General features: G+C 39.4%; 1 protein-coding gene across 1 annotated transcript in view; it reads right to left on the minus strand.

Moving 5' to 3' along the window:
- EIF2AK4 (eukaryotic translation initiation factor 2 alpha kinase 4) overlaps positions 1–12,756 on the minus strand; it is a 271,684-nt gene extending 258,928 nt beyond the window's left edge. The window contains exons 1-4 of the mRNA XM_033953235.1: positions 12,709–12,756; positions 12,518–12,621; positions 8,642–8,744; positions 40–213 (exon numbers count right to left, since the gene is read on the minus strand). Of these exons, the coding sequence (XP_033809126.1) occupies positions 40–213; positions 8,642–8,744; positions 12,518–12,621; positions 12,709–12,756 (429 nt within the window). The remainder of the gene's footprint in view (positions 1–39; positions 214–8,641; positions 8,745–12,517; positions 12,622–12,708) is intronic.
- Between the last annotated feature and the right edge of the window lie 3,701 nt (positions 12,757–16,457).

Consider the following 16,457-nt stretch of genomic DNA (forward strand, 5'->3'; position numbering starts at 1 on the left):
AACAATGGAAAGCACAGATAGAAATAGGATATTCCTTACCATTTGTTCTTCTTTTTGCTTGATTTCCTGAACACGGCGCTGTTCTTCCTGTGCCTGCTTCTCTTGCTGCTTTTGAAGATTCTGCAACATTTCATCATGAAAGGACTTGGATGGTGGTTTATTGCACTCGGCAAGAAATGATTGCACACAGTCAGCAAGTTCATAAATCATTACCTGCAAATCAGACACACTTAAGTTTCAGAAAAGGAAAGAAAAACAGAATATATCCCAGAATATGAAAAATTAGAAATTCATATGACACTGAATATTGAAAAAGTAAAGCATAACCATATAGTTCAGCACATCAAAATCTGTTTAACAGGATACACAGCTTCCAAGTAAACAGGCAAATTCTATTTCTACCACTGAACCTTCTGCTCATTACAGCTGCCCGATTCTCTATTCGACTCGATTCACTCTGGTTGAATCGATTCATTTTGGGGTGGGTTTTTTTTTGTTTGTTTGTTTGTTTTTAATCGGCCTTACTGATTCAGTGGTCAGATCTCAGATCCTTCTCTCCTGCAGCAGCAACAGGACTGTGATCGTAATGATGGTGCAGGGGAGACAGCTGTAAAAGCAGAGCTTCCTCTTGCTACAGAGCCACGGGAGTAGGCTCCTGCAGCTAATTACTCACCAATCTGAGGTGGGCAGCTATGAACTGCATCATAAAGCACAGCTCTCTAGGCCAGGTAGAGCCGCACACAGCACCAGGGGGCCAGCAGCTGCAGGCATAGAGAAGCATTTTCAAAACACATGTCCAAGTCAGATTTGGATATATGGCACTGGATGTCCAAAGTTGGCAATAAGAAAATGCCCATTTTTGAAAGGCAAACCACTATACGTCTAGAGCACAGGTGTCAAAGTCGGTCCTCGAGGGCCATAATCCAGTCGGGTTTTCAGGATTTCCCCAATGAATCTGCATGAGATCTATTTGCATGCACTGCTTTCAATGCATATTCATTGGGGAAATCCAGAAAACCCGACTGGATTCCGGCCCTCGAGGAGGGACTTCGACACCCCTGGTCTAGAGGATTAAAACAAACCAAAAAAAAACTGCCTGGAAGTCCAGGCCATTGGGACGCTTAGACCATCAGGACGTCTATCTTTATACCACATTTTTGAACAAAATTTCATCCAAGACCCAAACGGTCAGAACAAGACCATTTGGACGTGGGAGGGGTCAGTCCCGTTATGGACTGGCCACCCAGACATGGCAACAGAGCATGAACTTCACAAAAAGGGTGCCAGATAAACATCTCACCAGAACTCCCTTATAGGTTATGGTGAGCCCCCCAAAACCCACTATACCAGTGGTCTCAAACTCAAACCCTTTGCAGGGCCTCATTTTGGATTTGTAGGTACTTGAAGGCCTCAGAAAAAAAAAGTTAATGTCTTATTTAAAAAAAATGACAATTTTGCATGAGGTAAAACTCTTTATAGTTTATAAATCTTTTCTTTTGGCTAAGTCTTAATAAAAATATTGTAATTTATAGCTAAAGAGACATATGATCAAGAAACTGTTTTATTTTACTTTTGTGATTATAATAAACATACCAAGGGCCTCAAAATAGTACCTGGTGGGCCGCGGGTTTGAGACCACTGCACTATACCCACCTGTCTATAATCCCAATAGACCTTATGGCTGCAGATGACACCTATATGGCAGTAGAGTAGGGTTGGGGGGGGGGTTTTGGTGGGCACATAGTCTCCACCATAAATGTAGTGGTTAGAGTGGCCTATGGGCCTGGGTTCTCCTCTCTATGGTTCATTAGCCCACCCACCAGGCTACTTAAGGCACCTGAATGCAGCTCTACAAGGATACTCCATACCAGATGCTGCTGTTTTAAAGACAGGTATGTACCTTTTTGTTCTCATATGTGTGTGGTGGAAGGGGATCAGTGAGCACTGGGGGATTTTCTTCAGAGATCATACATATTTAGGTTTCCTTCACGACATTCATCTCTCGATGGTTTTTCTGTTTTATCCTTAGATTTTACTAACTAAACATTCCTTTTTTGTATATTTCACATGTTCATTTTTTTATGGTTGTACCAGAGGCTTTTTGAGAGGCTATTTTTCTGTCATATAATAGAATTCGTACGGCAGTCCTATACTCTCTTTGTTATTAGCCATTTTTAGGTATGTTATCAAGTTTCAAGTTTATTTATGGCTGAGTAGCAAGCAACAGTCCTGGTTCTTAAAGAGCATAAGAACAAAGCTAAGTACTTTAAGCTCTATGAGGTTTAAAAGTTTACAGCACATATGCACTTTTTGGAATGGCACTTTATGAAATGGCACTTTAAGCACTAGTACACTTTAGCACTAGTGCACTTTCTGTCGGTCTAGAGTCTCTGAAATGAACTGTGAGGTTTAATTAGCTTTTATTATGAATGAAGTATACAGTTTCTCTAGTATTAAATAGTAGTGAATAGTATTAAGCAGTAATCTTAATGAAAAGCAGTGAAGAAATAAAATTATATTTAATGTTTAAAAGATGGTAGGAAGGATGGGTTCAAGCCAGTGATGTGAATGTGAGTAAGAGAAAAGAAGTGTCTTTCTCTTTGAAAGAACCCTGAATGGATGAAAATCTAATATTCAATATTCTAAGGCTTGTTCCTGCTTATAAATAGAGAAAAAAAGAAAAAAAAATGAATTATCTCCAGTGTCATTTTGGTTTATTTTGGTGGTTCTATATATAATATTCAATTGATATACCAACCATCACATGTATTTGGACGGTTTACAATATTAAAAATTGGTAAAATCTAATATAGAAATTTGGTTAAAATAAAATAAAGAGGTGGTAAAACTAGGACTAAGACAAAATTAGACTTATTAGAAATGAAAGAAACTGGGGAATAGGACAGTTTTAATTACAATATGTAAATAAAAATAAAAGGAAGGATAGAAGGATAGGAAGTAACAGAAGGGAGATGGGGATGTTGCTTCTTAAAAGCATTTTTCCCCTTTAATAGGTTCTTAAGTGCATTATTGATAGGCATCTTTGAAAAGGAAAGTTTTAAGGTTTGTTTTGAATTTATTACGAGAATTTTCACAGCGAAGATAAAGTGGCATTGCATTCCAGAGCGAGGGTGCGACTACTGCAAAAATTGAATTTTTAGTATTATAGAGGTCCCTGATAGAGGGTACAGTCAGTAAGTTCTGATTTGTAGATCTAAGGACCTTAACCGCTGATTGGTATTTCTCACACCAACACGTCACCATCCTATTTCTATTATTCACACCATGGGAAACTGTTCTCTAGTTTTTTCTAAACCCCATTCCTCACATTTTCTATTTATTTTTTCAAGTCGTATCCACAAATACCCTCTTTTGATCTGTATCCATTTTACCTTTGTCTTTTCGGTACTTTATTAACATACACATTTTAGTTATATCTAGACACTGTCAATTGGTCAGTATACGTTTCTCCTCTGTGTGTTTCCTTTTTTTTTTTTTAATTCTTTATTCATTTTTTAATCTTACAACAAGTGTACAAATAATAAAACATTTAAAATTAAATACATCACTTGAATTTCTTTCTAGTATAACATCAAATAAATAAATTTATTCCCTTCCCACCCACTCTTTCCTTTAGCATTCAATCAAAAATATAAAATATAAATATTCTTTACTATTGATTAAACCTATAGTAAAACTTTAATTCACCCTCCTCCCCCCCATTTGCAAATATACTTTCAATAGAAAATGGTGTCTACTCATTACAGTAAGTCATCAATGGCCCCCAGATCTTTTTAAATTTATTATAATACCCTTTTTGAATAGCAATTATGCTTTCCATTTTATAAATGTGACATAACAAATTCCACCACAAGGTATAATTTAATCAACTGCAGTTTTTCCAATTACTTGTGATATTTTGAATGGCAACCCCTGTCATAAACAATAAAAGTTTATTGTTGTTTGATGAAATCTGACTTTTTGTTCTCATTGATGTACCGAATAGAATCGTATCAAATGATAATGTTACATGATTCTCTAATAAACAATTAATTTGGGACCAAATTGATTTCCAAAAGGCCATGATAAAGGGACAATAGAATAATAAATGATCTAGAGTCCCTGCTTCAAGTTTACAATGTCAGCATCTATTAGACTTAGAGCAATCTAACTTTTGTAATCGAACTGGGGTCCAAAATGCTCTATGCAACAGAAAGAACCAAGTTTGTCTCATTGATGCAGACACTGTACACCTCATCCTCCAAGACCAAATTCGTGGCCATTGAGATGCAGAAATTTGATGCTTAATCTCAATGCTCCAAATATCTTTGAGGCCAGTCTTTGGTTTTTTATTTATAAACCCTGTTATCAATTTATACCACTGTGCAGCTTGGTGTCCCAAGAAATCCGCCTGAAAGCACAAGAATTCCAGACTATATTGATTATTAAGATTCTTCCATTCAGGGAACCCCTCTTGAATAGCCTGCTTCAGTTGCAACCATTTAAAACTTTGTGTTTTATTAAGACCATATTTTTGCTGCAACTATGAAAAATCAAGCAGTTTACTATTTAAAATAACATTGTTTAAAACCCATATGCCTGCAATAATCCAATGCTTCCAGACGACTTTAAATCCGCCAATTTGAATCTTGGAGTTAAGCCATATAGATTGATTTGTTGATTTTAGTATTGGGTTAGGTGTTAAATTACTGACATATTGTAATGTTTTCCACATGTCCATTAATATTCTATTATCTTTATATAATCTAGGCATCTTAATACTGAGAACATGACATAAATGTAAAGGGAACATAAGTCACTATTCCAAATATAACCAATCTGGGACATTTTCCATGAGCTCTGGGAGGATCCAATACATACCCTGGCATAGAATATACGCTTGATGATACCTATAAAAATTTGGGAAATTTACCCCACCCTCCCTAATTGATTTTTGTAGAGATACTAAAGCAATTCTAGGCCTTTTACCCAGCCAAATAAATTTTGTAAGAATACCCTGTATTTAACTTTTTATAAAAGGACCCATGAAAAAAAACTGGTATCATACTCATTTGGTAACAAACCATAGGCAATATCATCATTTTAATAGTTTGAACTCTTCTCCCACCAAGAAAGATGCAAAGGATTACATTGCTCACACATTTCTGTTACTTTTTTTAATAAAAGTTTTTCATTCTCTTTTACCGTGTCATCAAGTGTATTTTTAATCCAAATACCTAAATATTTTAATCCATCTTCTTTCCATACAAAGGAAAATTAGTCAAATAGTCCTTCAGTACAATACACATTAAGTGGCAGAATTTCTGATTTACTCCAATTGATCTTATATCCTGAAAATTTTCCAAATTTCTCTATCAATTCAAGCAAGCATGGAATGGAAGTTTCTGGATTCCTCAAATAAAGCAGTATATCATCTGCATAGGCAGAGACTTTGTATTCCCAATCTGTATGAAGAATACCCTGTATCCCCTTTGCTTGTTGAATAGCTAATAACAAGGGTTCTAATACAATATCAAAAAGCAAAGGAGATAATGAACAGCCTTGTCTAACCCCCCTCCGCAAGTTAAAACACTCTGATAAATTATTATTAATATACAATCTTGCAGTTGGGGAGTTATACAATGATTGAATCATTTGTAAAAATCCAGAACCTATACCAAACCATTCTAGAGCTTGATCTTCCCATCCTAACATCCAGAATTGTGTGGCTCGGCTATATATCTTCTTGCGGCAACAAAGAACTGTTTTTGAAAAGCAAATTAGCTTTGTCGGGTGGAATGGACCTATGTGTGTGTTTCTTTTAAGGTATATATCCATTGGTTTTTAGGCTTTTTGGTACTGTTCCTCCACTAGCCTTCATTTTTATTTTTGCTTCTAGTTTCCTTGCGCGTACAGTCCTTCACTCTTATCTCCACCCTCTTTTTTTCTTCTGTTTCTTCTGCATGTTTTGACTATCTTTTTCCAGTCCCCCTTAAGTTTCTGCCGTTCTGTGATGTTTACGCCAGTCTTTTTAATCAGGTGATCTTTCCCACAACATTTTCTCTGATCACTGGCATTGTAGAATGTATACCGCGTTGCTGCATTCTGAATTTCATGTAAGTTTCTTTTTAAGCTGTGTTTCAATTTTGTCTTGGGTTTATTTTTATTACCTATTTCAGATTATTGCGTTTTTTAATGTTTACATTTTAAACCAGCTTTTTTCTCCCTTTAGCTTTCTGGTCTCTCCATCTCCCTTTAGTTATCTGGCCTTTCTATCCCAGCTTCCACCGGCAACTTTTTCCTCTTAGTCATCTGGCCTGCATATCTCCTGCTATCAGGCTTCATCCATAGGATCTATATCCTCATTCTCACCTCAGATTTTCCTCAGCTAGTTTCTGGGCTCCCCTTTCCTTCCAATTGCCCATCCCCCTTTTTTTTTCATTTTCACTTCTTCCCTTGTCAGCTTCCTCTTTTCTGCATTTAGTTCTATGATTGTCTCATTTTTATTTATTTGCTTCACATTGGTTCTAGCTCTGTTCTCCTCTCTAGTCATTTTCTAATATATCATTCTTTATCTTTTTGTTCTCTCCCTTTCTTTCTATTCTCTTTTCTTCTCTCCCTCTTCTCTTCTTCTCTCTTCCTTTCTCTATTTCCTCTTCTCTCTCTTTCCCTTTCCTTTCTTTTTTCACATGACCCTCTTATCAGCACTCTCCATATTTACACTGCTGTTCCTCTTGCCTTTGAACGAATAAAATAGTTCAATTTTACCTTTTTTCATTATAAATGTTGATTTTTTTTTATTGTTTTAGAACACAGTATTTTGGATGCTTTCAAGCATTTCTATCCTTTGTGGTTTCATAAGAATGGTATGTTCCAAATCAATTAACCTCTATCGGTTCGGCCTCTTGGCATTTGCATCATTTTATTACCTTCCTCTGGTTTATAATCAAATATCATCACTGGCATGCCACTTTTTTCTCACAATGTCTACTTACTTATTCATTCACCCTTACACATACACACTTCAGCAGCTTTCCATCCGACATCTTTTTTTTTCTCCAGATCTTCCCTCGTATTTTAGGTTATTCATGTACATACTTTCATTCTGTTTCCAGCATTTTATGTGCTATATGAGCAGCATTCACATTTCACATACTTATTACATTACATTAGTGACTTCTATTCCGCCAATACCTTGCAGTTCTGGGTGGATTACAAAAGAAGATATTTCCAGGAAAATTACAAATTAGGGTGCTGTTTAAATGGTTGAGACTTTGCTGTGAAATTTACAAGACTGGGGATAGTCATGGAGATGTTTTAGGATTTCCTGATAAATTTTTTGAATAACAAGGTTTTGATTTCTTTTCAAAATGATTTGTAGTCGGTCGTTGTCAGCATGTTGGGAGAGGTGGTGATCAAGTAAACTTCAATAAACTTACATGTTGCTTTTATATTTGAAGACTTTATCACAATAAACTGTTCATCGAGATCATCGTCTTCACAGTGGGGTTTTTTCCTCTTCATATGCATCCACATTTTCTCATGAGCCCATAGCCACGGCTGTGCCTCCACCCCCTACCTCTACCCCCACCTGTCGGCAGCTAGCGTTCCCTCCCTCCCATGTAAGAGTAAAAAAACACCCTAGACCTAGCAGCAAGTTGGGCCAGGAGCAATCCCCACTCGATCCTGCCCATTCTTTTTCCACAGCAAAAATGGCTGCAGAGACTTCCAGCAGCAGTCTCTTGTAAAGCTGCTAAAGCCCCCACCACTGACAAGCCCACCTGCAACCAACACCACCACCCCCCCCAACCACACACAAACCGGCAGACTTCAGCCAATAACCGTACCACTACCCACATCAGTTTATATTTAAGTTACCATTTTTGTCCCCCTTTTAGGGGAAAAATGGTATCTTTGTTTATACTACTACTAATTTCTATAGCGCTCGGACAGGTTTATGTTTGAGTATATACTGTGCACTACTGGATAACTCGCTGAAAAGAAACAACTGCAATAAAAAGGATGTGAAAGCTGAGAGATCAATTGGGTGCTCCACAGAAAGAAGACAGTGGCCTGGTCCCACACAATGATGACAGCAGGAACATACATGTGTGCAGTAGACTGCTTCCAAAAGTTTCCAGAACTAGAATGTTGGGAAGCATCGCAATATTGGGGCTCCGTCAGCAACATCAATCATAAGCCAGAAATTTATATCTTGCTTGTCCTTGGAGAATAGGACTTTCTAATTAGGACTGCACTTTGGCCATGAAGAAGTAAGGAGATTATCATGTGCAGGAACTGCAAGCTTCAGAACTCTCCATCAGCCCATTACCATTAAAGCCTAAATTAGACTATCTCCAAGGCCAGCACAACTATGTGGCCAGGAAAAAGTCCTAAGACAGTTTCTGCCTTTCTTGTGGGACTCGGCACAAAGAAATGGATGGGGATGTGTAGGTCTGCACTGAAGCCCCTCGCAATCTTTTCAAAATAAGGTTCCTTGGCTCTTGATGTATGAAAGGTTAGTCACCTTTATGTTAGGGCATCAACGGAAAGTGGGATGACCTATCCATGCAATTCTCACTTCAACCAATCAGGCCTCTTTTGATGCACTTCTTACCCCACTTATTGATATAGCTCTTACCTCGCCACACAGCTCTTTGGACAACTGCTGAAGTCTTGATTTCAACAGGTTTACATTTTCATTTGAGAGACCTTTCACATTCTTTAAATCCAGATCAGGGGGGCTAGAAACAAAAAATAGCATTTAGAAAGAAAATATAATTAAAGGAAGATGATAAAATTGTGGCTATCATCATGACACCAAATATATACTCTGGGCTGAGCAGTTAAGTTTAATTTATTTGGATTTGTCAGACCATCTTAGCTGATAAACAGATCAAATCGGTTTGCAAAAAAGAAAGGAAAATATTCATAGAAATGAAAAGGAACTACCATATGGATAGTTATAGAGACAAACCAAATTCTTTTTTTTCCGTTTTTATTCAATTTGTTCTTTTGTTTTAATTGAGATTTTATTGAAATTTTACAAATACAAAAGTATAAGAATAAAACAAAACAATAAGCCGCAGATACCAAAATATACATAATAATATGCAAATATAGTATAGTTGATATGCAAAGTAAAGTTAATTAGGATTTACATGAGTCATTGCATATTCATCAAGAGGGGGGTCCAAATTTTTGTGAATCTGGCTATGTTATTTTGTTTGAATGTTATTATTACCTCATACTTTCTGATGACACAAAGGTGATGCTACCATTTGTAAAAAATTAAGCCTAGAATTGTCTTTCCAATTGGAAACAATATGGTGGATAGCTAAGGCAATCATGAAATCAAATATTTTTTTTTATATAACAGTGGTATTGATATATTACATTACATTACATTACATTAGTGATTTTTATTCCGCTTGTACCTTGTGGTTCAAAGCGGATTACATAAGAAGAGAGCTGGACATTTCCAGGAGGGTACATGACATTGGAGAATACAGATTGAGGGTATAGACTTAATAACAGAATGAGTGTGTAGACATAATAACATTGGAAGATAAATCATGTTACATTACATTACATATCAAATAGTCTGTTTCCATACGTTGGTAGGTAATCGGTTTCAGTAGGATGAATTAGGTTCCGTATATATATATATTTTTTTTTATATTTTTGGTCGATTGAGGGTATGGTGCCAGGGAGTGAGCAAAACCTGGTCGGTGTAAGTGGAAGAGGAGAGGGAGATTAGGTAGATTGTATATACTTTTTGAATAACAGCGTTTTGACTTCTTTACGGAATGCTTTGAAGTCAGATGTTGAGGTTAACAATCTGGTGATGGAGGGTTCGAGTTTTGCTGCATGCGTTGCTATGAGGTTATCATAAAGCTTTTTACGATGAGAGCCATTGAGTGGTGGGTATGAGAATGGTGTCAGTGTTCTTCTTATTCTGGGTGGAAGGTTACGGTTTAGGCCAGGGGTCTGCAACCTTTAAGAGCCACTTGGACCCGTTTTCGAAAAGAAAAAAAAACTTGGAGCCGCAAAACCATTATAAAACAAATCTAACACTGCATATATTGTTTCTTATCTTAATGCTATATACAGGATCATGCAGTTAGCTGTCAATCTGAAGAAAAAAAGGACTTTTTCACTTAACAATGTAAAATATATTTTTGCACATTAATAGTTAATTAAAATATTTAATTTAGCTGGTTAATGGGATTTTTGCTCCTGAACCTCAGTGCACAGTGTCTGCACATCAGGGCTGTAAGACGTCACCTTCATTTTCACACAGGCTTGCAAGCTGTCATCTGTGAGGCGTGATCGATGTTTGTTTTTAATATAGTTCATGTTGGAGAAGACCTGCTCACATACATATGCATACTTGTTCATGTTTATATAAGTGTTGGGGATGGCATTCCGTGTTTCGAATACAAGTTTGTCCAGTTTGGGAAGGTTTTCAATATCAGTCCATTTATGATTCTGAGCCATAATGGCCTTCTGATTGGCAACATCCTCAAGAGTAGCGGTCAAGCATTACCTGCAACCTTTGTGAAAATTGTTCGGCGTTTCTGCCGCAATACCACTGTACTGCTAAAAATCACAGATCACCACCATTACTGGGCCAATAAGCACCTCCTCTTCATGTCCCCTCTGTATCTCTATCCTTATTCAGTAGGTCCTGCTTACCCTTTCTCTTCTTTGTGTCACTATCTCCATTTTCAGCTTTCCCCCCCTTTTCCTTTGTTACTGCACCCTGTAGCTAGAATCTTTCCATCCTCCCTCCACTCCGGCCCAGCCCAGTATGAAATATTTCCTTTTGTTTCCCTCCCCTCTCTCTTTCTCTCTCTCTTCTCCTCCCTCACCCACGAGTCCTGCATCTGGCCCTCTCCCTTCTACCTGCGCCTGGCAACACCCCCCTGCTCCGCGGCTCTCTTCAGCAACTCGTCAGCAGCGGTGATCAAGACAAGCTGCCGACATCGAGGCCTTCCCTCTACGAGTCTCGCCCCCCCCCAAAATGACAAAAACAGCCTAATGCCCGGCATTGGCGTCTTTGACATCGGGGAGAGGAAGGCTGATAGGCGGGGCCGCCGGACCAATCAGCAAGCAAGGCTTTCATCTGTGTACGTGCTGAGCTCACTGCTCAGCATGGCTATTTCTAGCCTCGATGCCGGACTTGTAAGCTGCATGCCTGCATCGCCAGAATTTAGGTAGGCTGTTTTCTTCCCTGTGGGAGTCCCGTGGGCCAGGGGGCATCCCCGTGCAGACCTCTATCACACGTCATCCTCCGTGCCTCCCATTCTTCAGGAGCGCGCCGCAGCCACTGAAAGACTCCGGCCCGTGTGACACACTACTGGAGCCGCGGCAAAGGTGAAAAAGAGCCGCATGCGGCTCTGGAGCTGCGGGTTGCCGACCCCCGGTTTAGGCGATCGTTTAGATAGGCAGGTGCAGTACCATTGAATACTTTGAAGATTAGACAGTATAGTTTGAATTGAAATCTGGCTCTAATCGGTAGCCAATGTGAGTCTAGGTAGGCGTTGGTGATGTGGTCATATTTTCCGAGGGAGTAGATTAGTCTGAGAGCTGTGTTCTGAACAGTCTGTAGTTTTTTGATCATGTTTGTAGGGCATGGTAGATATAGGATATATCTGGATTAGAGGAAACCAAATTCTAAAAGAAAAGAGAACTAAGAGAGAGAGAGAGAAAAAAAAATCAGAGAAAGTGAGAGTAAATAAAAATACAAGCAGATTATCACCATAACACCCAGTGGCATAGCGAGGGTGAGAGGCGCCCAGGGCGGTGGTGCCCCTGCCCCTCCCCTGCTCCCCCACCGCCACACACTCCTTCCCCGTGCCCCGCTTCCCTTCCCCCGTACCTCTGTAACGTTCCTGGCGCGAGCAGCAACTCCCAAAGCTGCAGTTGCACCAGTGGCGGCTCTTCTTATGACGTCACACTTTCTAGGCATAAGTTCCAGAAATAACATCAGAGGAAGAGCTGGTATGACAGCAGGTTGGAGGGTTGCTGCTCGCGCCAGGGAATGTTACAGAGCTACGGAAAGCAGCGTGCACACGCGGCAGTGGGGGGGGGCAGGGAAGGAGCGGGATGGGGCGGAGAGGAGGACAGGTGCCTGTGCCCTCACCAAGACGGCACCCAGGCAGACCCCCCTTCCCCTTACTACGCCACTGACAACACTTCAGTCATCCTGCCCCAAAAGCTCATAGAAATAAGTTAGTTTTTAAGGAGTCCTTGAAAGATTTTGTGAGAGGCTCATCTCTCAAATAATAAATAAGGCAAGTTATTCCACAAGGGGGGAGCGAGAAAAAAGAAGGGTCTTCAACTCGTAATGTCAAGTCGGGCAACTGATTGGGGTGGAGGGGGGGAGTGGAAAGAGAGCTAAACAGTGATCATTAACTGATCTTAATACTTCTGCATGGGTAGAAGGTACAACCAGTGAAGCCAGATAGTGCTTATAGGGTGGAAGAGGGGTTCCGTTCTAATAGCTACTTACACATCTGGGTATGTCTGGGGGCAGCTGACCCACAAATCCACTGTAACATATACTTCTTCTCCTTGGGGACGCAGAGTTAGGATGATTTCAGATGGCTCTTTTATCTGGAAAAATAGGACAATTATTACTTCATACTTATCAATAAGAAAATATTAGCTTGCTTCCCACAAGATTCCTCCCTCCTCCTAAACCCAGGTTCTAGAAATACCACAGGCAGACATTCGTTTCAAGGAGACCATGTTCCACTACAGATCATCAGATTTTTGGACAAACATCTATGACCACTTTTCAATTTAAAATAAACTTAAACATTTCAGTAACGATTATGGAGGAACCTTACTACTTATGTTTACATTTGCTAGTCAAAACTAAGTCAGGAAGGAAGGAAGTGAATAGGACAGAACATACATTCAGAGGACATATTAAAGCAAACAGTCTGCCTCATATGCAGATATCACACTCACTCCCAGTACCCAGTAACTGACAACCAAAATTTACTTCAAAGAAATGTGTTTTAAGAAGTCTCTTGATCTAGGAAAGGATTGTTTGGTAAGAAGATTGTGTAGTAGTCATCCCATAGTATTGGAATCTGATTCAATACTGGACAAGAAGCCAGCACAATTCAGTAAGCAATGAAGTGAAATAAGCATGCCTGCAAAAATCACACAAGAATCGGGCAGCAGAATTTGGAAACTTTTAAGCTGCATTTAGCAATACCTGGTTAGAAGAATTACAGTAGACAAAGTAGACAATACCTACTGCATACTTTTTTTTTTACATAATGGAATGAAGAAATATTTTCACCAATTTATTTTAAATTTACTATTTACTAGTAGCGTAAACAAGCAATTCATATTTACCCTCACAATCCATTCATGATTTTATAGACCTCAGTCATATCGCCCCAAGCCATCTCTTCTCAGAGCAGAAGAGCCCTAGCTTCTTTAGCCTTTCATCATGAGAAAGTTATCCCTTTACCTTTATTATTTTCATTACCCTTCTTTGTACCCTTTCTAATCCCATGATATATTTTTTGAGATGTGGTGACCATAATTGCACACAATATTCAAGGTGCAGTAGCATCATGGAGTGATACAAAGGCATTATAATATTCTCAGTTTTGTTCTCCATTCCTTTCCTAATACAGGTCCTCGTTGACTTACGACCGCAATTAGTTCCGACTGACAGGTCGCAAGTCGATCTGGACGTAAGTCGGCCTATACCCCTCCCCACGTACCTTTTCCCTGGTGGTCCAGCGGTGAGGGGTAAAAAATAGTTAGTATCAGCTAGGATGGGAGATGGGGGAAACACATCGTAAAGTCGACGAGGACCTGCAATTCTTAACATTCCATTTGCTTTCTTAGCCACTGCTGTATATTGAGCAGAGGTTTGCAACATATCAACAATAGGCAGTGACTCTTAATATGGAACCCAGCATCATATAGTCTTCCCTACATTTAGTACTTTGCACTTGCTCACATTACTATATGACATTTGGATGTCCAGTTGCTCAATTTCCAAGTCTGGTAAGGTCCTCTGCAATTTTTCATAATCCTGTTGTAATTTAGAACTTTGAATAACTTCATGTCATCGGCAAATTTATTAACGCGTAGCGCGGGTTTTAATGTCAGCAGTGGCAGTAACTGCTCCAACGCTCATAGAATTCCTATGAGTGTCGGAGCAGTTACCGCTGATGCCGGCGCTATAACCCGCGCTACACATTAGCAAAGGAAGGGGTTAGTCATCTTACTAGTTATTCCTGTTTCCAGATCTTTTAAAAATATGTTTAAAAAGCAGCAGTTCTAGCACAGATGCCTGGGGACTCCTGTTATTTACCGTACTCTTCTCTATCAAAAATATTGGTCATTTAACTCTACTCTGTTTTCTATCTTTTAACCAGTTCTTAATCCACAATAGAACTCTGCTCCATTCCATAATTTTCTAATCTCCTCAGGAGTCAATCATGAGGTACTTTGTCAAATGCCCTCTGAAAATCCAGATATACAGTGGGGCTCATTTTTAAAGCACTTAGATACACAAAGAATCATAGGTTTATACGTATGGTACTTTGTGTGTCTAAGTGCTTTGAAAATGAGCCTTCAAATCAACCAGCTCACTGTTATCTACATTTATTCTTCCCTTCAAGACATTCAGCAGATTGGTGAAGCAAGATTTCCTTTGGCTAAATCCACATTGGCTTTGTTCCATTAATCCATTCCTATGTATGTGTTCAGGTGGTTCCTGCTAAACCGCATTGTTAAAGGGACCTTTTTGTCAATGAATAGTGGAAATTGTGGATTTAATTTTGCAAAAGGTTACTTTTTTTTAAAGCCTCTTCATTGTTATGTTAAAAAAGAATTAAAATGAATGCTGGAAAATAAACTGCCATCAGTTATGTGTGAAAATGACAAGAAGCAAGTCAGAAAATACTGAATGCCAGAAAAAACAGCTCTTAATGGTCACACACGGTCAGTCAGTCACATTCAATTACAGTAGATGTTTCCTTTTTTTCAGAGGGCTTATTAGTTAAGTTTGTATCTAAGGTATTAAGAGTGTTACTTAACTTGCCCAAAGTTGCATGAAAGAGTAGGATTTGAAACTGTGGCATTGGCCAGCAGTTCTAACTATAGGCTTCTATGTTTCTCAAAAGTAGGTATTTATTCCAGAACTTGGAGGCGAGGAGGATGGCAGTTTGAGTGCAGAGCTCCTCTCCCTGGACAATCTGCCTGCTTTTAAATATCAGCAGCAGTGGGAGATCAATTGCTTTTACACCTAAGCAGCAACGGGACCAACCCACCAAAAACCCACAGTCCCGATCCTGCAAAAATATGAGCTCCACCCTCCCTGCAGTCCGCTAGGAAAATCAACTGCTTTTACACCTAAGCAGCAGCAGGACCAGCCACCACTACCAAGAGCCCTTTGCCCCGATTCAGCCAGGCATGTGAGCTCCTCCCTCTGCAGTCCATTGGAGAGATCAATCTACCTGCTTTTAAATATCAGCAACAGTGGGAAATCAACTGCTTTTACACCTCAGCAGCAGCGGAACTATCCGCAACTACCAAGAGCACACAGACCCGATCCAACCAAGTGTGTGAGCTCCACCTCCCCCTGCAGTCCACTAGGAAGATCAACTGTTTTTTACACCTAAGCAGCAACAGGACCAGCCACCACTACCGAGAGCCCTTTGCCCTGATCCAGCCAGACAAGTAAGCTCTTCCCCCAGCATTCCGTTGGAAAAATCAATATGCTTGCTTTTAAATATCATCAGAAGTAGGAAATCAACTGCTTTTACACCTAAGCAGCACAAAGACCAGCCGCCACTATCGAGAGCTTTTGTCCCAATCCAGCCAGACGTGTGTGCTCTTCACCATACAATTCGTTGGAGAGATCAATCTGCCTGCTTTTAAATATCGTTAAAAAGGCATACAGGAACTCAATATAAATACCAGTCAGAAAAAGAATTATGTTGATGAATGAGAGACTGACTGTAATAGTATTAAATACCAGTGGGGAGAGAGCAAATGACTCCTAAAAACGCTCAGAAAAGTGAAACTCTGAAAGGGAGGTGGATACCTCCCCTTGAGGCAAGAGTTTACCGTCCAATCATTGCATTTGCTTTGTAGAACATCACTTTCTGACCACTGGTAAAAACTAGTATTGTTTAAATAAACTCTGTTAGATTGACTAAAAAGTTCAAAACAATTATGCACAACTCTTGCTTGGAACGATGATACCATTCACTTATCTGTACCAACTTTAAAGTTTGTAGTTGTAAGGGCTCTTGGGGGTCTCAACGCGGCCCCGTTTCGAAAATTCTGCTTCAGGAGACCCAATGCTACAATGCTACACACTGTTAAACGTATCTGTCCAAGAGGTGATCTGAAATTACAACAAATATTTCATAAATACCACACACACCGCAAAACCTTCTATATAATGC

This window comes from Geotrypetes seraphini, chromosome 7 (assembly GCF_902459505.1).
Source record: "Geotrypetes seraphini chromosome 7, aGeoSer1.1, whole genome shotgun sequence".
NCBI lineage: Eukaryota > Metazoa > Chordata > Amphibia > Gymnophiona > Dermophiidae > Geotrypetes > Geotrypetes seraphini.